The sequence below is a fragment of the Poecilia reticulata genome, linkage group LG3, assembly GCF_000633615.1.
Source record: "Poecilia reticulata strain Guanapo linkage group LG3, Guppy_female_1.0+MT, whole genome shotgun sequence".
Taxonomy (NCBI): domain Eukaryota; kingdom Metazoa; phylum Chordata; class Actinopteri; order Cyprinodontiformes; family Poeciliidae; genus Poecilia; species Poecilia reticulata.
In genome coordinates this window covers 23,130,637-23,155,578 of record NC_024333.1, presented here as the reverse complement: position 1 = coordinate 23,155,578, position 24,942 = coordinate 23,130,637, and the positions used below count along the sequence as shown (strand labels likewise).

Below are 24,942 nucleotides of genomic sequence, written 5' to 3'. Positions count from 1 at the left end.
TTTTACATTCCTGGATGGATGAGTTAATAGTTTAATATGTGTTTGTATCCTGAAAAGACAAATGAATCCTGAGGGTTTCAGTCATGGTGTCTTTGACGGACTGGTTATATAAATATAGAAGATGGAACATAGATTTGCTGTTTGATTATGCATACTTTTTTTGGGATAAAAACATCTCCTTTTCTTTTTCTATTAGCTTTCAGTTGGTAACTAAATGGAGGCAAATTTGTGTTTGAGACCTCTGGATATTGTGACAATTTTTAGTTGGAATGGGCTTTTACAAACTTCTCAGCCACAAACTTCTGTGTTTTTGGGGGGATTTTATGTGCTCCACCATCACAAAATCATGCATAATTTAGAGGTGGAAGAAACATGTTGCTTTCATATTATTTCAGAAATAAAAGAAACAATCTGAAAATTGTACCAAGCATTATTTGCCCTTGTTACTCTGACACCTTGTTAAAGAATTCAGGTTCAACCAAGTTCAGATCTCATTATGTTAATTGATACAGTCCAGATGTATGCAATTTAATTTCAGTATAAATGCAACTTTTCCGTCAATGTTTCACAGGTTTGTTAGAGAGCATTATAGAACAGACAGACCAGGTCAGGGATAAGTTTGATTATGGCTGCTTCTTAAAACAATACCCCAGGCTTTTAATATTAAACATTACTCAGTTCATCATCTGCAACTGCAAAGACTATATCGCAGCTCCAAACCTACCAAGACATCAGAAAACTGACAGAACAAGCAGTAATCAGAGAAACAGCAAAAACTGCAACAAGTTACATACCCCAAAAGAGTAGCTGCTCTATAGATGCATTAAAATGTGGCCACATTTTTCAGATTTTCTTTTGTAAATTTTTTAAAGACATATATTCTTATCTTTTGCAGCCTTGTGTTGGTCTGTCTCATAAAATCCCAATAAAATAGTTTTGAAGTTTCTAGCTGAAACTTGACAAAATGTACTCGCAAAATACTTTTGCAAACCACTATTCTCTTTGGCTCTGGCTCAGTGAAGGGCTCATCTTCTACATGCTCACATGGCCTACAGATAAGAAGGTAAAATAAGTATGTATATTTCTATTCTGCTACTAGCAATCTTCTAGTTACCTTTCCATTGCATTTACAGTCAAGACGTATTTAATTAAAATGTCTTTGGTGTTCAATGGGTGTGCCAACGTATTTTAAACACCTCTGCTCTGCATGATACTGAATGATAGAATAATGTTCTGCTCTCTTGAACTTCAGTCCATGCGTGATCAGCTGATTGCCTGTGACATATAACGACAAATTTAAGGTATCGACATTGCCTGGATGAGAGCAGGTGTAATAGAGACGCTGCACATGGACAGAAAGCTTACCAAAGGCTTGTGCAAATAGCTTTCAATTGAATGATTTTGTTGCAGAATTAGTTCAGTTAGTGCTCATTGTGTTGTTCAGAATGACAGTTTAGATTTGAGAGGGATGAATAATGCATTATACCCACCTTGTTCCACCTATTAGAAAAGCTATTAAGAAGAATATTCAGTGTTGCACAACAGAAAAACAAATATTGCAGGTGCAAAACACATGAACTGATTTTGCAGGTGTTCACTAGTCTTCTGCGTTTGGAGCATGCCCATATTTTACAAACCAGTTCTGATAATGTCATATGATTTACCTTTTTGAACTCTGGATAACAACTGATTTTGTGTTCAACCGTGTTAAACTTTTGGAACATTTCTAAAGTTATTAAAGAGGAGAAAAAATACTCCCTAAAAATTTAGCACATTTGTCAAGAATTTTCTCTACAACACATAAATAAGTATCAGAGCTCAGTGCTAAGCTGCAGGTGCTGGTTAGTCTACTGTCAATGTCTCAAGAATAACTGCAGAATGAGAACAGCTTTCCTAGCCTGTTGCTGCTGTCCACATTGCAGCGAATGCATAGGGTTGACCTCCACTCTAGCACACGTATCTTCAATACATTTGGCTGGCCGCCTTTTGTTCTAATGGAAGAACTGGCTCCGCTTTTAAAAGCGGTCAATTAGGCTCTATTGAGGGAAGGATGGGTATCTGTATGTTACTTAATGAATATCAGGAGACAAGTAATTATGACGCCTGGAGAATGTGATCGAGGCATGAAAATGAGCTGATCCAGACTGACACATTAGTGAGGATGAGGATTTATGTGATGGGGATGTACTCATCTGTAGCGTGTACCTATCTATGGAGCGTGACATGAATAAAAGTAAAGTAATTTATAGCCTTTGTTGCAGCAGAAAGGGATGGTAATTAATGTCTCCTCATAAGCAGAAGGTCACAGAAGGCCTTAACTCCAGAATCACAGGAACTTACAATGATTGTTTCATCCTCAGAAATTAAGTTGTAATACTTTAATGTGTAAAACCTTTGTGGCACTGTTTCTTTGACTCGGAACATTTTAGATCAAGTCAAGAGCCTTGACCTTTCTTTAGATTTATTGGGATCTCAATAAATCTAAAGAAGACAAACACAAAGTAGTGCATAATTGTAAATTGGCAGGAAAATTATGTTTATTATTTTTACAAGTAGTAACTCCCAGAATTCAAATCCAGTGCATCTCATTCCCTTCAGAGATTCTCTAATATGCAAATAAAATCTGCCTGTGGATGGTCTGGCTGAAAGGAAGATTGGAACAAACAAAGTTATTGTTAACTAAGTCAGTCAAAGTCCCAGCTGCCATTTGCCACAAGCCATGTAACTTAAAAGAAAGCAAAACACTGTATGTGGCAGAAAACTAACATCACAGTAAGATGTGATGGCTGCATTATGCTGTAATGATGTATATCTTTAGCATGTACCACAAAGCTGATTAGAATTGATGGGAAATTGATGAAGTTAAATACAGGGCCAACTTGGAAAAGAGCGCAAAGGATTTAAGAATGGGGTGGAAATTCATCTTCCAGGACAATTTTGCTGCAAAAGAATGATTTAAATAAGCTGTGTTAAAATGGCCCAGTCAAAGCCCACACTAAAATCCAATTGAAAAAATATAACATCCAGAGAAACTGTTCATCCTACATTACTGAGCTTGACATATTTTGCAGTTTATGCAAAAAGAAGTTTCTAGATGGGAGTAGATGTATTCCCTTATATATTTGCAGCTGAAGCTGTGTCTGTAAAGTATTGACTGAATAAATTTACATCACTATAAAAGATGAAAAATCTGAAAAATTTTCAAACCTTCTCTGGTCTTTAACTATTGACTTCAAAATAAATTGGCAGAGCTAAAGACAGGTACATTTTCTGATATTACATAATGTTTTGCTTAAAGATTATGGATATGGTGGGGTTTTCATYATATCAGGAAGGCATTTCTGTCCCTCTGCCAACCCCCAGTGTTGTAAAAACAGCCTCTCTTTTCATCAAAGTACTTCCACAGATGGCTCAATGAAATACTCTCCCTTGTTGTTCCTGTTTATTCAGCGATGCTCATCCCCATAATGAAATAGCTTCATTACAGCAATTTGCACTCGTTCAGCATTCTGGGAAAACGTGCAGATGCTCAGGTTGCAGCAGTAAGTGTTGAGAAAATGAACTTGTCCGCCTTTTTCTACAAACAACCGTTGTTCAAATGACTGAGAAATGTCTATAATGTCCTTGACAAATAACACTTTTAGGCAACAGATGGTCATCTTTTGCACCCATCTGCAGGTAAAGACGTAGTCCAAATTGACTGTAAGAGACTTAAAAGAAAAAAAGAAAAGCTCCAGAGACGATTGAAAGCATCATTTTCACTACTGTGCCAAACAGAGAAACAAAAATGTTGTAGATGAAAGAAAATTGCACCTTGTTCAGTTTTGATCTCATCCATATCAGTCAATCTAATAGCATGCAGGGCCTAAAAACACCATGTCGTATACCACTTTACAATCACATTTAGTTAATATGATTTTATCAAAACCTAAAAAGTGTGACATTAAATCTCTAAACTTTTAGTCTTGACAGAATATCTAAAGTATGTTTTTCAGGAGATGGAGGCAAATTGTGCTCAGTTATGTTTAAATCTGCTGTACCCCCAGCTCAGAAATATCTCATTAAGTCTCAAAATGGACAAATACAAGATGGCCACTGACTAAAAGTGAAGTAGAAACCTAAAGAAAACATGTTATTGGTTATAAATAAAATTCCAACCGATGTTGGGAATTGAAGGTTAAATCTGTTTTAGAAATTATTTACAAAGAAGATTGTTAAACTCTGTATTTAAAACATATTCACTGCTAACTGTGCTACCCCTTTTTATAGTAGATCAACTTTGCTATTTCAAGTTTTAAATATTTGCACACATAAACTCATCTTAAACCATGAGCTCAAGTGTTCCAGCAGGCACTGAACCTTTCCTGCACATCTAAATGCATTGGATACCATTTACATGAATATTTCTCACAGTGCATCTCTCTTCCTGTCACTGATCCAGTTTGTTTTTAAACTGTTCTGAATCACAGTAATTTGCAATCTTCTGACACTAATTAAAGTATTACTTTTCAACAGATTGTGTTTACAAATTAGGAAGCCATGCTTAATTGCATTTTTTCCTTATCTGACTGCCAAATTTGGAAAGCACTTTTTTTTTTTTTTTTTTTTTTTTTACCTAAGATCATTTGAGAAAGAATGTATGCTTTGCGTTTCTCTTTCCACTTCCTGTCTTATAACTTTTCAAGAAAATAAAAGTAAAAGTTGATAGGATGTTTCTCATCAAAGATGGATGTTACTGTGCTTTACTTGTGACCATGTGGGTGGCGGGTATTTGTTTTACTCTTTGCTTTTGAACGTGATCCATTTGTGCTCAAGTGTCCTCCAACTGTCACCAGAGATGGAGGATCGCTGGGGGTGTTATCAGGAGGTGGTTTGATCCAGGCGGTGCAGTTAAGAGGGCCCCTGTCTGTTAATTGTTCACAGCTGGAGAAACTGGTGGATACAGTGATAGAATCTGGAGCAGTAATGGAAAAGATGCAAGACCAAAGATAGTTACAGCACATCACAAAGCTGGCCGCTATGTCTAAGATTTGGAAGTTAGAGCCCTGCTGATAATGGACACTTGTGGCTCAAACTGATAATATTTAAAGCCACAGAAGGCAACGTTTATAAAACTAGATTTTGTTAAAACTCTCTTTATGTCCTGACAGTAGAATATAAGACAGCGATTTGCAGAAATACACCACTCCAGACAGAAATAACCAATCAGAGCAGTGTCAATTATGCTTATCTATGTGCTGTCGTTCACAGTCATTATTGTCGGTATGCTGAAAGTGTACTAATAGCAGACAACCATGTTAACATTACTGGAAAACTCACCTTTGTGAGTTCTTGGCAGGCTCCGCAGTGGGGGAGGAGCTACTGCTGACCTGCAGAGACCTGTAAGGTGTGCTGCTTCAAACTTTCAGGCTAAGGCCACGGTTTTCTCAAAACTCCTTGCTGCAGCTTTAAACACATTTTGTATTGTATCAGCTTTATCCGGCATCTTCTCGAGGTCTTTTGCTTTTGTTCTACTACTTCCTGAATGGTATGATAGCTGCACATTCTTATGGTTGTACTTTTATGTTTGTGTTTGTTTGAAGTTGTATCCAAAAATGGATCAGGAGTGTGTCGGTTCATAGTTAACCCATGGATCAGGAGTGTGTCGGTTCATAGTTAACCCTTCTGTTATCATCTTTACTGATGTCAAGATGATAGAAATATAGTAATAGGAACTGGTGATTTTTATGGTCTAAAGTGTTTAAAGAATACCTAAATTTTGACACTTTTTTGTAATTTTCCCTCTTCTCCAGTCTAGTGTTATTTTTGCATGGTTTGTCTCTGCAGACACTGGATTTGGGTTTTGCTTGCTGTCATATGTTTAGCATTTGTGTCCAGCACAAAGGCTTGTGGATGGGCCTGGGGTCTTTTGCAGTGTGGCAGATGGTGGATTATCCAAACAAGTGGACAAATTACCTTGGATTCCCCTCTGCGCCTGGGCACTGTCGAGAGGAGCAGAGAACCCAGCAGGCCGACCTGGCAGCAGTGGATCAGCTCGCTCTGAGGGCTGACCACACACTGCTCTGCTACACTTCTTGGCATATTGGTGGTTTCTCTTTTCCTATTTCCTCATTTATTTAGAGTCGGCTTTCACTTGTTTTCTTCTGTTTGGCTCAAACAAATCTTTTGTTAGCACAAAGGATTTTTGTTTTGTAGAAATTCCTCATAATTCAAAATGAACTGCACTGCAGAAGAGCTTCGTTTGATTGATTTGCTGCTTGCTAAGTAAAGCAGGGGACGACCAACTAATGGTGGCTCAGTCAGAATTTATTGCAGCTAAAACAATGGAAAGATAATTCATTGAAAGGAACATGCATAACTGTGCCATTAATTCTGCTGGACTTCACTTTCAGCAGAGAAGCTAATCTCATTTACCTCGAACAGCTCTAAGAAGTCATGTGTCACCTTACAGAAAACATTCAGGACGCCTAATCTATCCACGCCATACAGTAGGCCCTGATGCTGATAAATTGCACTTTTAGGTTGTGAATCCTAAGTCGTAATGGTGATCAAATGCCCCTTTCCTAATTGAATTGTCCTGCAGGCATTACACGCTCCCTGTTAGCATATCAGGACCAAAGCCGGGGGGAGGCTGGAGATTTTCCTCAGCGGATAATGAATGTTATTAATGAAGCTTTCTAATGGAAGACGACTGCCAATCAGAAGTAACCGTTTCAGAGAGGCAAAACCACCAGGATAGAACAATATCCATGATCCATATCTGCCTCATCATCTGTTGCATCCAATACTTTATTCTTATTTGAGCTCTTGAAGTGTTCTGTATTTTCCACCCTAATTCGCAGCTCCTCAATCAGGACTCGATCCCTCTTTCACAAGCTGCCAATGGAAAGGTCATTCAGCCAGAAGAGAAGGCTGGTGCCACATCATCCACCGTGTGTCCAGAAGAATTTACACAACAGCAGTGGAAAATGTCAGTGCACAGGGAGAATAGTGATATGACACTCTGTGTTATTCTTGTGTAGCTCCCTGTGATTTTCACAACTTCTTGTAAATGAGCATGGTGGGCGATGAATCATGCTGTTTTCCCTGCTTAATGATTACATGGTGAACATATCGAAACATGCAATAATGTTTCACAATAAAACACTTGTTTTCGTTAGTTGGCACATGCAAAGGAAAGAATGACCAGCTTAGGAGAATCTGAGCCAGAAGAAACTGGGCCCTCCTTTTCCTGACAGGATTCTGGTAGCTTCCTATGTCTCAGCAGGAAGTGCAAGAAGTCAGACTTCTTAGTCTTTCATCTCCACACCCACTAGACCAGAGCCTCTGTCTCCTCTGTAATGTTTGGTCGGTTCTGTCGTTTCCTCCAGACCTCACTCTCTCTGACTGGTTCTATCTCGCATTTTACACTTGCAAAGCACATATAGATTTCTGTGAAAAAGTATGTTCCGCCTTTGACATTTATTCTGTTTTTGCTTTTATGTCACACTTAAACGTTTCAGGTCATAAAATAAACATTCAAGTTTAAACAAAAATTATGTTTTAAAACAATTTCATTTCAGAATGAAAAATGTCATCTGATCTGATTGTGCCACACGTGGCAGCAACAACTGTATGTGTTAACTTTCATTGAGTTTTTACATCAATAACGAGGATGAATGCTCCACTTCTCATAACTTTATCAGCTTAATTTTAGCGTTTATGTGTACAAGTGGCCTATTTAAGGTCATGCACAACATCTCAATAAGATTTAAGCGCAATCTTTGAAAAACTTGTATTTTATTTATTTCTTTTTTTAGCTATTTTCTCTATCTGGTAGAAAAAAGTTCATGATCATACTGCCACAATCAAGTTTGGCTGTTGATACGATGTTTTGAGGGGATTTTTAACATTCTGAAGTGCTGTATTTGTTTTACACTTGATGTAACAAGATGCAAAAGTTCTACCTTTGTCTCATTGGTCAAAGAGATATTTTCCCCAAAGTATTTTTTGCCAAACTCTCCAATCGATGCCATTGCTGCCCAGTTTCTTTCTTGTTACTGTATACTAAACACTGATATCACCTGTGGCACTTGAGGTTGGTAATGCTTGAAATGTTATTTTGAGTTCTGTTGTGATCTCCTGGTGAGTCACCGTTGTGCTCCTGGAGTAAATTTGGTAAGCCAATCACTCCTGCGAAGCTCAATCACTGTTTCATGTTGACTCAGTGTGTTGAGATTGGCTCTTGCTGTGGTTTTCTGAAGTCCCGTAGCTTTGACGCCAAAAGCCAATGACTTTGCAATCTTTTCTATACTGACAAATGTAAAATAATTTTGTTTTCTCTCCTGTTCCGGAGGTAATGTTTTTTTTAGATTGGGCCATTCTTTGTTGCTTTTCAAGATATTTTTTGTGGACAATTTCTTGATTCTTCAGGTCAGACTGCAATCAGGCATGACGGTTTGTAAAATTAATTATATCCTTCTGTAACATTTGATTAATCACAGTAATTTGCTAGGATATATGGCCAGGTAGGGTCCGATATTTTTTAACTTGATAAAATGATTATTTCCAGAACTTCATTTTGCATTCCTTCAGGTACAAATTTATTTCATCTGGAAATTTTTAATGTCACAAAACAAAAACCTGTGAGCAGGCAAATACTTATTCAGAGCACATTGTCCACATAAACAGCGCAATAGACACTGAAGATGTGATCCAAACTCATAAATCATAAATCTCTCGCCATGTCCTACGATGTTGGAAATTTGCTCCCACCATTTCTTCATCTGCCTAATTCTCTCTCTCCCCCTCAGAGACTCTTACTCAACATGTTTTATTCATCAGGGGAAAACAGAGAGCTTGAGTTAGAATTACATTTGTCAGAGGTTAAGAGCACAACTGTGCATAGCGGAGAGATTATGACTGTTCGACATTCAGCCACCTCACGAGTGTGGAATCTGGTGTGTGCGTGCTCCCTGAAGAAAACTGATGAGCCGCAGTCAGGAGGGAGGCAGCAGGTGCAAGAATGTGTTAGCGGCTCTGAGCGGGATGGGGTTTGTCAGCCCACACTTGGCACACTGTAGGGAGGCAGAGGGGAGGGTGTATCGCTGCCCTGGTTTGACGTCTCTATGGGCGTGCATGTGGTTGTCAGTTCTCGGTATGCTCCTTGTGTGCTTCTGTACATGTCCTTCAATGTAACTACAGGTCTCATATTTGTGTGTAGGCCAGCTGACCTTTCTTTAATATGGACTTATGTAGGATGGTAGTCGCCCACACAGCTGGAGGAGGGGAGGAATCCACAAGCTCCATGCCTGCTGGTTCTCTCAGCAGCTGAAAGCAAATATGCAACCTCATAAGGCCCTGACGTGGTATTAAGACCTTGGTAATAGATGGTTATAGCCTCCGTGGTGAAGATTTTAGTGTTTGTGTGCGCCCAAGTGGTTGAGTTTATAAATAATTATTGTGGAAAAACAGGCGGTGTGGTATTTCTTTTATATACTGTGACGTAGAAAAGGAGATGGCCTAAATGAACTTTGGCATTCCTTTATAAAACATGCTGTGCAGCTGTTTACAACCTTACGATCAGTCGCCCCCTTGCTCTTGTGCCAGATAGCGCCTCACTCTGCTTAACGGTCAGGCTCTTTTTGTTTTGCTTGCATCCTCATTTTGGCGAGGGGATTTTGGCGATGCAGCACACATTCCTGCTGAGGCTGGAGGATGCAGCCAAACCACAGGGAAGATGATTACACTCCTGAGGGAACCAGTAGATGAAGTAGCTGCATGTTCTCTTCCTAAAAAGGCATCCTTACCTCTTTTAAAGCCTTGTTTTAAAAATACTCTACCAGTCGGAATTGCCTTTACTTTCATCTCTATCTATAGCATGGCATAGTTGATACAATTTAGAAGAGGAGTCTTTTATGTTTCTTTGCTCTGCCAGTAGCATGAAGCACAGCTTGGCACTCTCGTCAACCTTTTTCCACAATGGCAGTTATTCCTTATTGGATCCGGGAAGCAGATGAGGCAAAAATTACTCACACAGCATCATCCGGTTTTATTTGGATGAGTGTTTCTGTTTTTTTTTACAGGATCAGGATGTTTTTCGGGGGGAATCGAACTATAAAACTCAGCTGCGGGCTGATGGACATTTGGCAGAGGTTCCTGGGCAACTAGTGGGGCTTCTGCTGTTGCTGGCAGAATTGGTGAAGAAGCTCCTGTCACATGCTACAACCACATATCTGGGGTTCAGCCAGCAGAGGCATCGTAAACTCAAGCATGTGGCTTGGCACAACAGACACAGACTATCATTATAGAGCTCTGACTGGTTATAAAGGTGGATGAGGCAATTAATGGTTTCCTTTTTATGACACTTTTATAATCTGTTTATATAGCTATACCTTAATTACAATTTTACTGTAGTTTTTTTTTACAACTATCAAGCATAACATTATGACCATCCCATTTTTTTGCCAGTACATCCCCAACCCATCCAGCTACAGTAATTTTGTCTGTTGCATCCAACCACATGGGACAACCCTCACTCTTTAACTGCATAAATGAACCTTGGTTCAGAACTCTTTTTTTCTAACACCACTTGCCATAGATGCTGACTAGGACCACATGGTATTTGAACATTCTATTAACACATTACAGACATGCTATTGTGATATCATTGTTGAATGTAGTGATGATGTAGAGTATCTGCAGTGCTTTAAGAAATAAAAAACAATCTTTTTTTTAATCATTTGCATTTGCACCCTCTTGTTGTCAAAATGAAAAGATAATCAGTGATTCACTTCTCTTGTTGTGGTCATCATTTCATAGCTAATATTTATAAACAGATATGTATATGCTGTATCCAACAGCATATAATCAGTGAGACTACTTTAATTTAGGTGTGCTCACTTTTGCAAATTGGTGTGAGACTATAAAACACATTTGAGTTGTAACAAAGGACGTTTAAAGGCGCTGTAGTGTAAAAAGTCTGTTATCCCAAACCAAAGAGACCCCTGAGATGTCTGAGCACAAAGCAGTTGTACAGACAAATGGCTAACACAATGCTGAAATGAGATTTCTGTTTCAGTTGCACCACATGTCCTGCAGGGATTTTGCCGATGCAGCCGTCAAAATTAGACATACGAATTCCAGTGTCTTTTTTTTTTTCCTACGCTGCAAAACAGCAGCACTTCTCCAGCCTAATGTCAGAGGAGTAATCCGGAAATCTGTTAACTTACACCTACACAATGTTACTCAAGGGCCTATAAACCGGTCCCACTCCAGCAGTTTATGAACTACGGTATGTATATGAGAGGCAGTCATTGCTCATTAGTGGGAGAGCTAGCTAAGTCAAGATTTACATTACAACTTTTGTCTTTATAAGTTCTCATTTTCTGCCATGTGCCCTTAAGACTAATTTGCGTTCAGTGTTATCAGGAGTTTCTTTTGTTTCTTTCCATTATCAACATAAGCTTGGTTTCTTAAGGGAAGCTTTAAGTAAGTGTAAACAAAACAAATCTGAGTAAAATATGAATGTGATGTTGCTTAGATTGATGCTTAGCTGATGTCTGAGTTTTGTTTTGTGCTTTGGTTTCCTTGTGTTATCAACTTATCATTTACTTTCCTTCACAAACTTGATCTCAAGTGGCCACACAACATAAATTGACAATATTACAAAAATGAATTCTTGTCATTTCAGTGGAAATAACATCCTCTGGGTTCCTTGTTTCTCTTCCTTTTTATTAGTTAGCTGTCGTATTGTCTTGTTTACTCCTCAGGGGCAGGTGCTCAGCACTATTGATGTGCAAGCTCGCCCTATGAATTTTAAAGCCCTTTTGATTAACAGTAAGCCGTGTGGGAACTAATGAAATTTTAAAAAATGCATCCCTCAAAAAAAATTATGCATCATTCCACAGAGCTTCTTCAAATATTGACCCAAAAACCAGTGAGGGATTTAGAATTTTGATTTCGATGTGGCGTGACATGAACAACAAATAAGTTATGAATGAAATTAAATCTCAACTCTCAAAGAATGATATAACATAATGTAACTGACAAAAATAATCCACAAAATCCAACAATTTAGTTGCTCAAAAATGTTTATAACACCAGATCAATAAAAGAAAAGATTTTCATATTTTAAAAAAGTACAGCCATGTTTTGTACAACATATAATCTCAATACTTGGTTGCAGCTCCTTATTTATTACTTGACATATTTGGAGCATGGCATGCTTAATAGAGAATCAGTCCACATTTGTTAATAAGCTTTGCCTCACAATCCTCTCTAAAAGTTACATTTGGGAAACTTTTTCACACAGTTTTTCCTCCCATTGAACTTTCCGTGTAACTTACAAGTTTTCTGGACAACTTCAAAACCATGACTCTAAAGTTAGGGACATACAATGTATGTATTAAAAATCCTTTTTAAATATTTAAAGAAGCAGAATTCATAGTTTTCATTAGCTATAAGCCACATTCTTTAATGCAAAAGAACAAAAAAAAATAACTGTACCACTGTGTGTAATGAATCTACTTAGTGTATGGGTTTTACTTTACATTTTTTTAAGTTATTTTAATTTATTGAGATCCATTTGCATATCTGTGCTAACCTTTCAGTTTCACTGCACACGCAAACTGAGATACAGCTCTTCTTCTTTGAAAAGAACTGCCCATTTCATTCATGCAAAGTAAAGTAGGTAGAATCCTCTTTTGGTGTGCAGCATTACAGCCAGATTATATTTTCTGTGCCTGCAGTCCATCTGCCCATCACTCTGAATCAGGCTGGACCGAGCTGAAAGGTCTGACTGGAGTTTATCAGAAGTTTCTCTCTGGGCTATCTGACAGCTGATGTAATAGAAACTGAAGGAGCAGAAAGCAACATGGCAACACACACACCAGCTTGGGTTTGGGGATTCCTGTGCCGCTCACTTTGTACAGGTGGACACAGACAGGGATCAGAGACGGCAGACTTTGTTTAGACAGAGAGGTCGTTGGGTGAACTGTGTCATTTTAATCCTTCTTTAACTTAGGCTGTCATGTTCAACTCTGGTTCGAGTAAAAAGCATGTAGCCATTTTTATCACCACATTTAAAGAAAACACTGACAAAGGTGCTTAAAAATCCCCCAGAATAAATTTTGTATTATTAAAGTAGCATAATCTCAAACTAAAATCAATATAGAAAACTAACTTTTAATTTGAGTATTTGTGTTTTGTTAGTAGGAAAGAAAGTCCCAAAACCACCAATGGAAAAATTGTTGATGCTTCCAGCAATCCCTTTATAATAAGTTTAACTGAAACATTTTTCATGTCGTGCCATTTTTTTAGGTTTCTTATAGTTATAGAAACTTCTAACTAGTAACCAATGACTTTCAGTTTCCCTTGCAAATAAATGACTCAGAGGCTTTGCTTTAACCTTGTGAATGTTATAGGAGAACACAAAGTGCTGTTCTCTGGAAATGGGTTTTGAACAAATCATTAACAGCAATTGCACCACCTGTAATTTTATGTAAAACACTATTTATTAACTTTGTATTTTTCCCAACTGAATAAATGTGAAACATTTGGAGTTTCCCCAACTTGTTTAATGTGAGATTAATATATTCACTAGTGATGCCAGCAAATGTAGCTCAGCACTGTATTTTAATATTGTTGATTGCCATAGCTCACACTTGTGTTAATCTGTTTAGCCTTTTGCTTACATGGGAGTGACATTAGGGAACATTAGGCATGAAAATCTAATAAAACCATCCCAGAAAATGGATTTGGCAAAAACAGCCACTTGTCTGGCTGTTTTTGCCACGCTTTTTGTTGAGGCTCAGCAATAACAGAATTATGTATGAAATCACAATCTGTATTAAGGTAACGTTTACTTTCCTGATTGTAGATCATTTGGCTAAATGGATATGAACGAGCAGTTGTGAATTTTAACTCCGAAGTTCTGCTGAAGCTCATAAAAACCTGTGAATGGTGGCGATGTAATTCCACCCTTTTACAAGCTTTCCTCCTCACTGAGCTCTCTTCAAGCTTCTTTTTGTTTAATTTTCTGGTTGTTGATGTTGTGTTTTATGTGTTTAGAAGCAGGGTGACCGGGATCAGATCACACTCAGCCATGTAAACACTGTTAGCAGCTTACTGGCGTAATCCAGCTCCATGTTATTTACTCTCTCTACGTATAATCATGCAGGGAGCGCTGACCAGGAGAAAGGATTCCTCTGAAGGTCAAAGCAACACACACAAGCAAAAGAACGTGGTCATCGCTTGTGTAACTGTTTGCATTGCCAAAGCTTTTCTGATGCACACTTCCCTGAGGACATGCCTGTCCTCTAGACTGGATGGGATGGTAAACAGGTCCCAGTGGTGCTTCAGCAAAAGTAGCCATCCAGGATAAAGGGAACAAATCAATACCAAGCCTTCCCCTGTCCCCCCCVCCCCCCTTTCAGCCTCAAGCTCCAAAACATTTCTCTTTTCTTGACATTGAGAAGATTAATGTTTCAGTATTTAACCAATTAAAATTGTTTAACTGCTTTTGCTGCATCTTTATTACAATGTGTAGTCGATATGACTCCTAATGAGCCTCAACCTTGATGTTGTAACAACACGCTTTGTTTTTTTAAGTGATATTGGTATGTATTTGTAGTTCAGGCTTGCCTGACTATTAGGAAAAAAATTAGGTTGTGCAGAGTTCAGTTTGTTCAATTCTAGCACAAGAAACGATGAATGCTATCGACCTTTGTTTTGAACCCAGTTTGTGTGTAAAATATGTGTGTTGCGTCTCAGCGTGCATCAGTCTGTGCTAATGAGAGACAACTCAGCAAGACTAAAGCGACTGTCAGCTACGCTCTGTTCGCAAGTGGCACAACTTCATTTCCCTGATTTATTCAGTTGCAGCTTTTCGTTTTGGTCTGGCAAGAGATTAGCGGATTATCACATAAAAGAAAAAAATAAAGCATAAAGGGACTTAAGAGCTCATATTCTTTCTAGGAGATTTTTCCACCACTTAAAGTATTAGAATTAGCATTACAATCAAGATATCCCAGTTTTAAACAAACATGCTACATAACAGTAGTGGTAATGTAATGCATACAAGAAATTAACTGAAGAAAAAAAAAACTGGGGGACGCTCGCTACAAAACATAAACAGTCCAATAATTTTCAGTCCAATATAATGTAGTTTGATGCATATTTTGAGTTCAGTTTTGAGGTGTGAAATATATTGAATTGCAATACTAATGTGTGCAAAGCAAGAGAAATGAAAAAGAAGAGTTGGAAAGATGTGGGGTTGCAATCGATGATGTCATTGCAATAATAAGCAACAATGTTATCCTCTCTTGTCATCATGCAGCCCTAGACTGAATAATGCCAAATGCAGTTTGAAGACAGAGCAGGACATCTGGGTTTGTATGACAATAAGTGACTGTGTGATCAGCATAGAGAGGGGTGTATTGTATTATAAATATTCAGACCTAGATTACTAGCTAGTAATCAAGGTCTCCACTTAATAGAGAGCCTTGAGAAGCACTTATTCATCAATTATGTCAAGCCCACTAAATTATGCACTGCTTACATCCAGAAAGATTATTTAAAAACAACCCAAACTCAGCTGAAAAGCCTGGTTCTGAAAACCTCTGGCACATTATGGGATGTTATTCTGATTCAGACATGTGACTCTTGTTGACATCTTTGGCAATTGCAGTTTGTTGTAAGGATTGTATATCAAAGTCCTATGAAGATGTCACACTTGGCTTATTCTAGAAGTTGACATGGTTACTTCCCAACAGCTGCTCTTGGCAACATCCAGTTAAAAAAAAAAAAACTGTCTATAACTCAGTAACTTGAGGCAAAATATGAATAAATGCAACCACTTCATCTACATCACCCTTATTCAGCCCAGGTCTTTATTTGAACACACTTGGCTTCCACTCTTTTTTGTTTCCTCGTCTCATCCCAGCAGAGAAGAGTGGAGTGAGCAGTCTTGACATCCCCTGGGGGAATGTGAGCTGGTTGAAGGTTGAGGCAGGAAGAGGTGCGAGCGGGTCTTTGCTGACTGTTGCTGGAGGCCTATCACCATTAATGGGCTATTGACCCCCATTGGTGCCGAGGCATAAAGTGGCTATTCATCATAGGCATGTCCACGTGTCATCAGCCTCCTCTGCGACCACCCAACCAAATTAGGCATGATGACAACAGGCGCCTACTGAATCCAATGCTTTGCCTTTTTCCTTTACGCTCTGCCCGTTTCCTTTCTTCCTCTCTTGCACCCTGCTTATCTCTTCTCTTCTTCGCCTCTGCCTTCCGAAACCAATCACGTTGTAGGGTTCTCTTTACACTAGCTATACACAACCTGAACTCTGGGTGCACTCTCCTCTAATCCGCCGCCAGTCTTATCTCGGCGCTGGAACAATAGTGACAGAACGAGCGTGGCTCAGATTCGCAGCCTGCAGGAAAATCGCTCGGCTCTTGGAATGCTCTGAGGCACTCCGAATCCAACAGCATCATCCAAGCAGCCTGTCACTGCCTCACATTGAGACATTCTCTGTGTGTGTCGAGCAAAGACGTCAGCTTCTTTGTGCCTGACTGTCATCCAAATGGAGTTTTCACTGCTGCAGTGCAATTGAAGGCAACAACAAATAATTCATCATATGTGTTGATGCCGGTCTAATGCTCGACATTGGTTTGTTCGTTGCAGAGCTGCGTTAGCTTGCTGTGAGGGCGATTCCTGTGATTCATGTAGGGAGATGGGCATCTTTCCAATTCGCTGTACCAATTCATCTCCTATTAATGAGCTTTCACCTCAGTCCTAAGGAGGCGTAATTGCAGTTACGCTTTGCAAAGGATCAATGCCACCATCCATGCATCCACCCTGCAGTGAGAACGCATTTGCATAGTTGAGGCATTGCTAATGTCACACAATGAGGCAGGATCAAATCCGAGAGAGTCGCTTTATAGTGTTGCACCATCTCTCTTTGTAAACAGTAAATCCAGTTAATCCCTCATTACTGCCAGACTTTCTCAATTAGTAATCTTTTAAGAATGGCAGGGAAATGAAGTCTTTTGTTTCTTTGTTTGTCTTTTATTTCTTGACCTCTTGCTGTCTCTCTTCAGATTATTCTTTTATGTTTTGATGCAAGCATCATGATTCTCTGGCAGGATTTGTCTGCCATAATCAACTCAACACCTTGGTCCAATCTTAAATATTCCCATTGCTGATGGGATGATTCCTGCAAATGCCTTCATACCTTTCAACGTTTTTGGTCATTTCGTCATTTAACAACCGCAAAGTTAAAGATATTTGTAGTGTATAAGGATTAAGGATTTAGTTTTCAGTATTTTTAAATACACATTTAATAAGTGTGCAAAAGAGTTCTTACATGTGTATTCATTTCTCTTAAGTCAGTTGTTTGTTCTCCAGCTTTGCAGACTTAAGGAGACTCCGATTTATGCCCATTCTTCTTGGTAAAATAGTTTCACGTCAGACATACTGGATAACGAGCAAATCTAAAAAAATGTTTTGTGTGTCATACTGCAGATTCCATTCCTAATAACAACTTTGGACTGTGACTTAAAACATTCTGAATATGTGTTGATGTGTACCATTACATTGTAGCTTTGGCTGCATGCTTGGGGTCATTGACCAGTATCAGCTTTTTTACAGCTTGCAGTTTTCTTCTGAGATTCCCCTGCATCTTTAAATGAACTCYAACAAGCTTCTCTATTTTTGAACAGTCACGACTGTGTAACACCACAACCATGATGATGTACTTAGGATGATTTGCTGTGTTAGTTTTCTGTTGCACATTGTTTTCTGTTTAAAGGATAAAAAGTAACTTATCAATTTCATCTCACCAGAGTACAGTCATCCACATAGCTTGGAGCAAACTGCAAACATGACTCTTTGGTATTTCTTTAATGATGGCTTGCCACACTTTCATGTGGAGTGTATGACAGAAGCTATCCTGTTGATAGTCTCCCTCCTGACTGGTTGATTTCTTTTGTCTTTACTTTTAAGCAATCTGTGTTGATTAGAATTCCCCATCTGTTTTCCATCAATCCCGCCAACTTCCTGTATCAGCCTCTTTGTTTATTTTTCCTCTGTGGCAAGCTGATAACACCTGCCTGTTTCTTCTTCTCAAATGTTCTCCTCCCTTACTTTATGCACTGTGTCCTGGTTTCTTTTTTAATACATCTCTGACGTCTCTTCGCAGAGCTCTCTGCCTTCTCTCACGCCGTCTCCGTTTGTTTGTCTGGTTGACTCCCGTCATCACCCGCCTCTGTCTTGTTTTCTGCTTCCATTGTGTTGTCTCTTTAGGGTTACGCTCTGCCCCAATGGGGGGATGAATCTATGTATGTGTCATTGTGTTTGTGAAGACAGTGTTCAGATTCTATTCCCTTCAGCCGTCTACTGAAGCAACAAAGGAAATCTAATACACATCAGTGCAGGCATTAAGAAACTGTTTAGCCAAATCTCTTAGTTGATAAAGGTGACCTGGCTCTGTAGATCCTGGCTCTGTAGATCCTGCTGCAAGTTGTATCACTCTGTATCATCAGCCCAGATGGCAGCACAGAGGGCATTTCTAAGAAGACTTGAACCCAAAATAATGTAGGACCAAAAATATGTTTTTTTTTCCCCCTGGGCAAAACATAAAGCGAATTGGTTTGACTCTTTGCTTACAGCCTTCTTACATATACTTACACACATGACAAACAGATGCTTCAGTGTGTTCAGTGTGCAGCCATCGCAGGCTTGGCGCGTTCAGTCTTGACAAAGGAAGAGACTCTTTATTGCTGTTTTCGTTTGGACCACAGGAGGCTGACAAAGACAGAGCAACCCACGAAAACACATCCTCCTTTAAAGATGGATAAATGAGCTGTGTTTACTGAAAAAAACCAACAGACTGGCTGAAGTATTTTAATGCCATAAATTATATCTAAATAAGCCAGTATTGATGTTAATTAATTTTTTTTTGTCTGTCTTCTAATCCCTTAAAACACAAAGAGGTGTAAAAATGAGAGCAACATTTGAACACAAACACTGAGGGACTTTTTTGTATGAAAAGCTCAAGACAAGAGCATCTTTCAGCTTTACTCACCAAGCTGAATGACACTTTGCAGTAAGGCCGCCACGGGTCAAGAAGCAAGCACCTTTGCTTGTCAGCCCACTCTCTAACTGACACTCAGTATTTGTGGACGACCGCTGATCAAGCAGAAAAAAAAAAGGAAAAAAAGTCCCTGCTTCCATCTCAAGATCAACTCTGTTCACTCAAAACTCCAGCAAAATCTCAATGTCATGTCACTGCTTTTTCTTCACGGGCAGACTTTTTCACGTAGATCCACATACTTAGACGTAACTCTTTCACATTGACCATATTGTTTCAGCAGCAGACATGCAACATTTACGCATTTGAAGGCGATGTAGAGTGAATGAAGTCTAGCTTTTCTCTGTTTTTCTGTTAACCTCATTAATGTTTTACCTTCCTGAAAAGATAACATTTTCCAAAGAAAAACTCAGTGGGTGAAGCACGAGGGAAAGTCCTTCAAAGTCTAAGTGATTTTTGCCCATTGTATTCCAGGTGTGTGAAGTCAATTACATTTAATCCTTTACCGCACGCAAGAGATGCCCTCAATCAAACCCAGATATTCCCCACGCCTCTGAAAGCCGGTTCTTTCCATTTCGGCGGGTGCAGGTGGGCGGCAGTGAAGTCCAACGGCAGATAAACGGATTTTCTCTTCACATGTCAGAAGCGTCGGCCGTACAATCAAAGAGCATTTATCCAGTTGTTTTCCTCTTTCTTGCAAACGCAATCAGTTTGTTAGAAAACAAGGACAATCGAGATAAGAGTGGTCTGGCCGATGAAGACCCCGAGGTCTGGTCAGCTCTTTGTGTGCAGCAGGATGCTGCTGCCAGGTTGGTTGCTGGTAATGTTGCTTGATTTAATCCAGAGATCCCTGCCTGTCCATGCTCTGCAGTTATAATAAACTCTGATCCCTCCTTCCTAAAAGGTAGAATACCAGCTTCATCTAAAATGTTCTGAACTAAATCAGGATAACTGCAGGAAAAATATGAACTTTATCTAAAATTTAATTGCTTCTTAAAATACTTTAAGCAACAACCTGTTATTTTAAATAATGATTGACCCTGGTGTTTCTTATTCTCTCATAAGTGCATGTTATATATACAGTGCATGAGTGACAATAAGGAAATAAATCAGACTTGTCGTGCTGCTGTAAGCTATGAATAGAGGAGATGTGAGAGGTTATAAAAAGAGAGGGGAATCGCAGCATCTGGAAAGGAACTTCAGGACATCCGGGGAGAGGAAAGGTAGGAGGAGCAGCGAGGAAGGGGGCGTGGCAGCCTGACCTCTGATCCCCAACAGAGGATAGAAACCTAAGACAGAAGACAGACTGCAGCTGTGTTCCAACATGCAACCCCACGGTCATGTCAATCACCATAATTTCCCTGGACAGATGCGTCCCCGCCCAGGAGATAGACAGAAAATGACAGGAGGAGGGAAGGACTGGATGTAGAAGGGAAACGGGGTCAAGAGGGCGGCTATCTCGAAACAAAAAGTTCTTGATTAGAGCCAGTTCACTGCGGCATTTCATCAAATCGTACATAACTACAGAGAAAGACTCGCCCCAGCAGTAATCACTCATCACATCAATAGTAAAACTTTTTATTTTTTCCGTTTACTTCTTTTACTCTCTTCTAGAGATATCAGTTTCCTTGCAAGCTAAATAAAATCTAAAAATGACATAAGCAATATTTACTTTAGTCATTCAATTCACAAACTGAAACTCAGTTACCATATATGGATCCACTACACACGTGCTTACTTTCATTTTCCTTTAAATATATAAATGTTCTGTTGTTGCTATTCTCCATTTGAGTGTAAGCTATAATTGCGTTTTGCACTTGCAGGTGGCTATTATCAGGATCTGTATCAAAACTTATTAATGGAAAATTGAGTGGAAGGAAAAGGTATTGTTGGAAATTAGTATATATTTCAGAGAAATGTAAAGCAAACTCCATTTAATAGTTTTAGGTAGATTTTCAAGGCAATGAGCAACGCCAGACTATATTTCAAGAGCTTCTACACTTCAGGAAACAGTAAAGAGGTACGCAATTTAAGTTGTTTAAGGTACAGTGAGAGGCTTCCACAGTCAGTAAAAATCTTTGGAGCCACATCATTTCCTGATGTTGACCCAAAGTGTTTTATAAATTTCAAAGTCAGTACAGATGTCTACCAGAGCACTCCATGCTCCGCTCGGCGGACGAGCTCTATGGAGATCCTGGTTTTACTTTTTTTGCAGGATTTGGCTCCTGACCTCACATCCAAAAGTACCTTTAGCTGATTTAATAATCCTACATAAGTATTTTGCACAGCACATGGACATACTTTTCAGTAAGTGGATATTTCTACATTGGAAAATACATTTTCTTGGTGTAATGGAACGCTTAAATTTTCTGAGAAGCTTTGTTTTCTCATTATTCATAATCGTTACAATTGGCAGAAATGAACACTTACTTCTTCGCTCTGTGTAAAATGTCTGTGTTTCACCTTTTTAATTAAATTATGAAAATGACTTTTTCACCCAATTTTTTGTAACTGTATTTTTACTGTTTACATCAAAGACTGCAGGTTTGTCTGGCTTACATTGTGCAATGAGCCTCGCCTCGTTTTGCCTCACCGCAGCCACCACCATCACCAGTAGCGGCTAGCTCCATTAGGCTCAACGCATTGCTCATTTTTCCGCAAGAGCTCCCTTGGGCTAAAAGGCAATTATGCAGTAGTGTGGCATAATATTTCATTCTTTTCACATTGCCTTGCGCTATGATTGTGCTGGTCTCTAACAGCTTCATATGGCCTTGGAGAAAGGGTGCCGCCTCCTAACAACTTTATGTGAGTAGAGGAAGACTGGAGAGGGAAGCGGGGGGGCTCTCAAGGGCACGAGGCTTCATTAGCAGTCAGGTCTTTTTTACCTGCTTGCATGGAGAAGGAAAGGGGCTGGGCATGCGTCTTAGTTTTGGTTTGATGCAGTTAAGTAGATTTACAACGTAAATAAAAAAGGAAAGTATAGACTCAAGGTTGAATCATGATCTTGCTTTTGCTTTTATTATTTACATGAAAAAAGTTATATTTAAGTGTTTTTGAAAAGCTGCTTTCCGTTTCTCAGGGAAGCACTTTTACACCTTCTTTGAGGTGTCTGAGATAAGCATATCTGCTGCATGAAAGTAAATATCTCAGACAGTTCAGCAGCCCACACATCCTTTCAGGGAACTGTATCTTTCTGATAATTTTACACATTTGCAGTTTAAATAAAGGACACTCCAAGAGGCATAACTACAGATAAGATGGAGATCTGGAAACTGATTTGTGTTTTGAAAATCTAGGTTTAAAACATATTATTGTGTGAAGATTACAAAAAATGAAAAAGCAGTTATGTGCACGTTTTCGCACAACCCTCATTGTAGATAAAAAATCTCATGTTGACACAGCAGCTATTTTTGTGTCTATTTTTTCACTTGCCCTCAAATTTCAGCTTCCCTCTAAATCTCCGATTTAGCACAAATTGATCCCTCTGGGAGGTTGCTCTGGAAAGTGCTGGGCCAAAATTAAAAATGTTTTTCATTTTCCAGTGGAGAGGTGGAATTATTATGAGAGAAATTTTGGCTTTTGTTTTTCTTTGGCTTGTACATAGCATGTTGCAGAGATTATTTTTGCCTTAAACATTTTTTCAGTTTTTCATATAGAACCACAAACCTCAATTGTTTGGTTTTTACATTTAAACACAGCACTGTGCCATGCGTTTGCATATCTCAAGCTTGAACATAAATTTTTAAATCTTCCCTCAAATTTTTATTTTAAACCTTGGATTATGATTGTATCTAAATGTTCCCAGTCCAGTTCATAGTGTACATTTGGGATTGTAGTCCTCCTAGAAGGTGCACTTTGTCTGCAGCTTCAAATCTTGTGAAGCCTCTACCAAGTTTTCTTTTATGATTACCCTATATTTTGCTCCATCTTTGCATTCCTACTGTATTTTCCGCACTATAAGGCGCACCTAAAAACCTTCAATTTCCTCAAAAGTTGACAGTGCGCCTTATAATCCGGTGTGCCTTATATACATACACATTTGTAGAGAACGGAACAAATCACATCCCGTTGTGTCTATTCTATGCGCCTTATAATCCGGTGCGCCTTATAGTGCGGAAAATACGGTACTTTCTTTTTCAAAAAGCACCCCACAGCATGATGCTGCCAACATCATGTTTCAACAAGGGTAATAGACAAATGTTCTACTTTTTTCATCTGACCAGATAACCTTCTACTAAATATTTATCAGTATAATTATTATAATTATTCAGATCTTATAATTTTGCTTCAGAACCTAAACCTGTTTCAAACTTCTCCACGCATATCTTCTTAAAGCAGCTGAAGTTTATTTATGTATATGCTGATGGAGGAAGGATAAAATGTTTAAAGTTTGCTGTTTGAGAATTGCAGTAAAGAGTGGCATAATTTATTCCAAGACTTTCATAAACATCTCTCCCTGGAGGTGGTAATAACACTGGATGGAGCTGCGAGTATATTTAGAGTATATTTATGTGCACCTGAGAGCATTAGAACCTCCTGCATTAAATATTGCAATAACTGGAAAAGTTATGTTTTGGCTGCAATTTGACTAACATGAAGATATTAGTGTGTCACATTGAGTTATTTTAGCATATTTATTTATTTAGCTTTTTTCTTGTCTCATTTTTAACCGTTCCATAACATGAAAAAAAAAGCTGAAAAGCAATAAACTAAACAAAATTTGAAAAGAAAAAGGGAAAAAAAACATTAGATGAACAATATTTAGGTACCTGTCATTGGCAAGAACACAAAGTATTGACTGAAAAAAAGTGTAGGTGAAAGCATAAGTTTTTTTATAAATACAGCATATTTTTGTTTGGTTCTGAAACAGCTTGCTCATTGGGACTTTGTCCTCTTCCGTGCATTCATCTTTTCTTATTTGGTGTAATAGTACATGCATTGAAACTTGTTAACTTTATCTTGAAACTTTGTTTAAAGGAAACTTCTCAGTAATGATGGAAATTTTCTTCTGATTGCAGAGATCAGATCTGGCGGTCGATGCTCTAAGGATGGGTCTCTCAGGCAGCTGCCCCTTTACGACACGCCATATGAGCCGACGGAAAACGGCGGTGACTCCGACCCCGAGCGCGTGCGCTGCCCCAGGGAGAGCCGACTCCCCCAGGATGACGAGCGGCCCCCGGAAGAGTACGACCAGCCGTGGGAGTGGAAGAAGGAGAGGATTTCCAAAGCCTTTGCAGGTATAAGCCTGAACTTTACTGTTCCCATTTATGGCAAATATTAAACAGTAGGTGCAGTTGAAACTGGCTGTGGTGTACTTCTGTCAGTAGAGGGATGCATGTGCTCCTTTGGTCCTAACTTAAACTTCAGCTCAGTTCTAAATTCTGTTCTGTTTCTTGAGCAGTGTTGCTTTTCCTTTCTGAACTTAAGACTGTACCTCTTACAGTTCATCTCTGTTTATTTTGCAGATATTTCTTTATAAATAGGTCAAATGTATGACTCAATTCTCTTCTGCTTTACTAACTCGACTTTTGCTTTTCCAGCTCCGACCAATTTTGTGATGGGCTTCTGCCAGGTTCTGATGGTTSTGATGGTGCTGCTGCTGCTTTAGCCTCTTAGATTATACTTCTTTTATGTTTTTTTTTCCTTTCCTGCTAGATTCATTTTGCAGGTGTTCGGGCTAATGTTTGCTGTTTTGATCCATCGCCTTCCATTTCAAACTGAGTTGATACCTAAGCTGCTCAGGGAGGGGGCTGGTCGGTTTGCAGATGCATGTAGGTGCAGGTAGTGACTGTAGTCTGAGAGCTTGAGCATGGCTAACACAGCCATAACATCAAACAGGGCTGTTCCTTTAAAGACCGTGCCTTTGGAAGACATA

The 24,942-nt window shown here is 39.0% G+C and overlaps 1 protein-coding gene across 4 annotated transcripts in view; it reads left to right on the top strand.

Moving 5' to 3' along the window:
• Positions 1-24,942, top strand: part of shf (Src homology 2 domain containing F) — a 100,388-nt gene that overhangs the window by 41,610 nt on the left and 33,836 nt on the right. For all 4 annotated transcript variants that reach the window (XM_008405635.2, XM_008405637.2, XM_008405638.2 and 1 more), the window contains exon 3: positions 24,086-24,304. In XM_008405635.2, the coding sequence (XP_008403857.1) occupies positions 24,086-24,304 (219 nt within the window). The remainder of the gene's footprint in view (positions 1-24,085; positions 24,305-24,942) is intronic.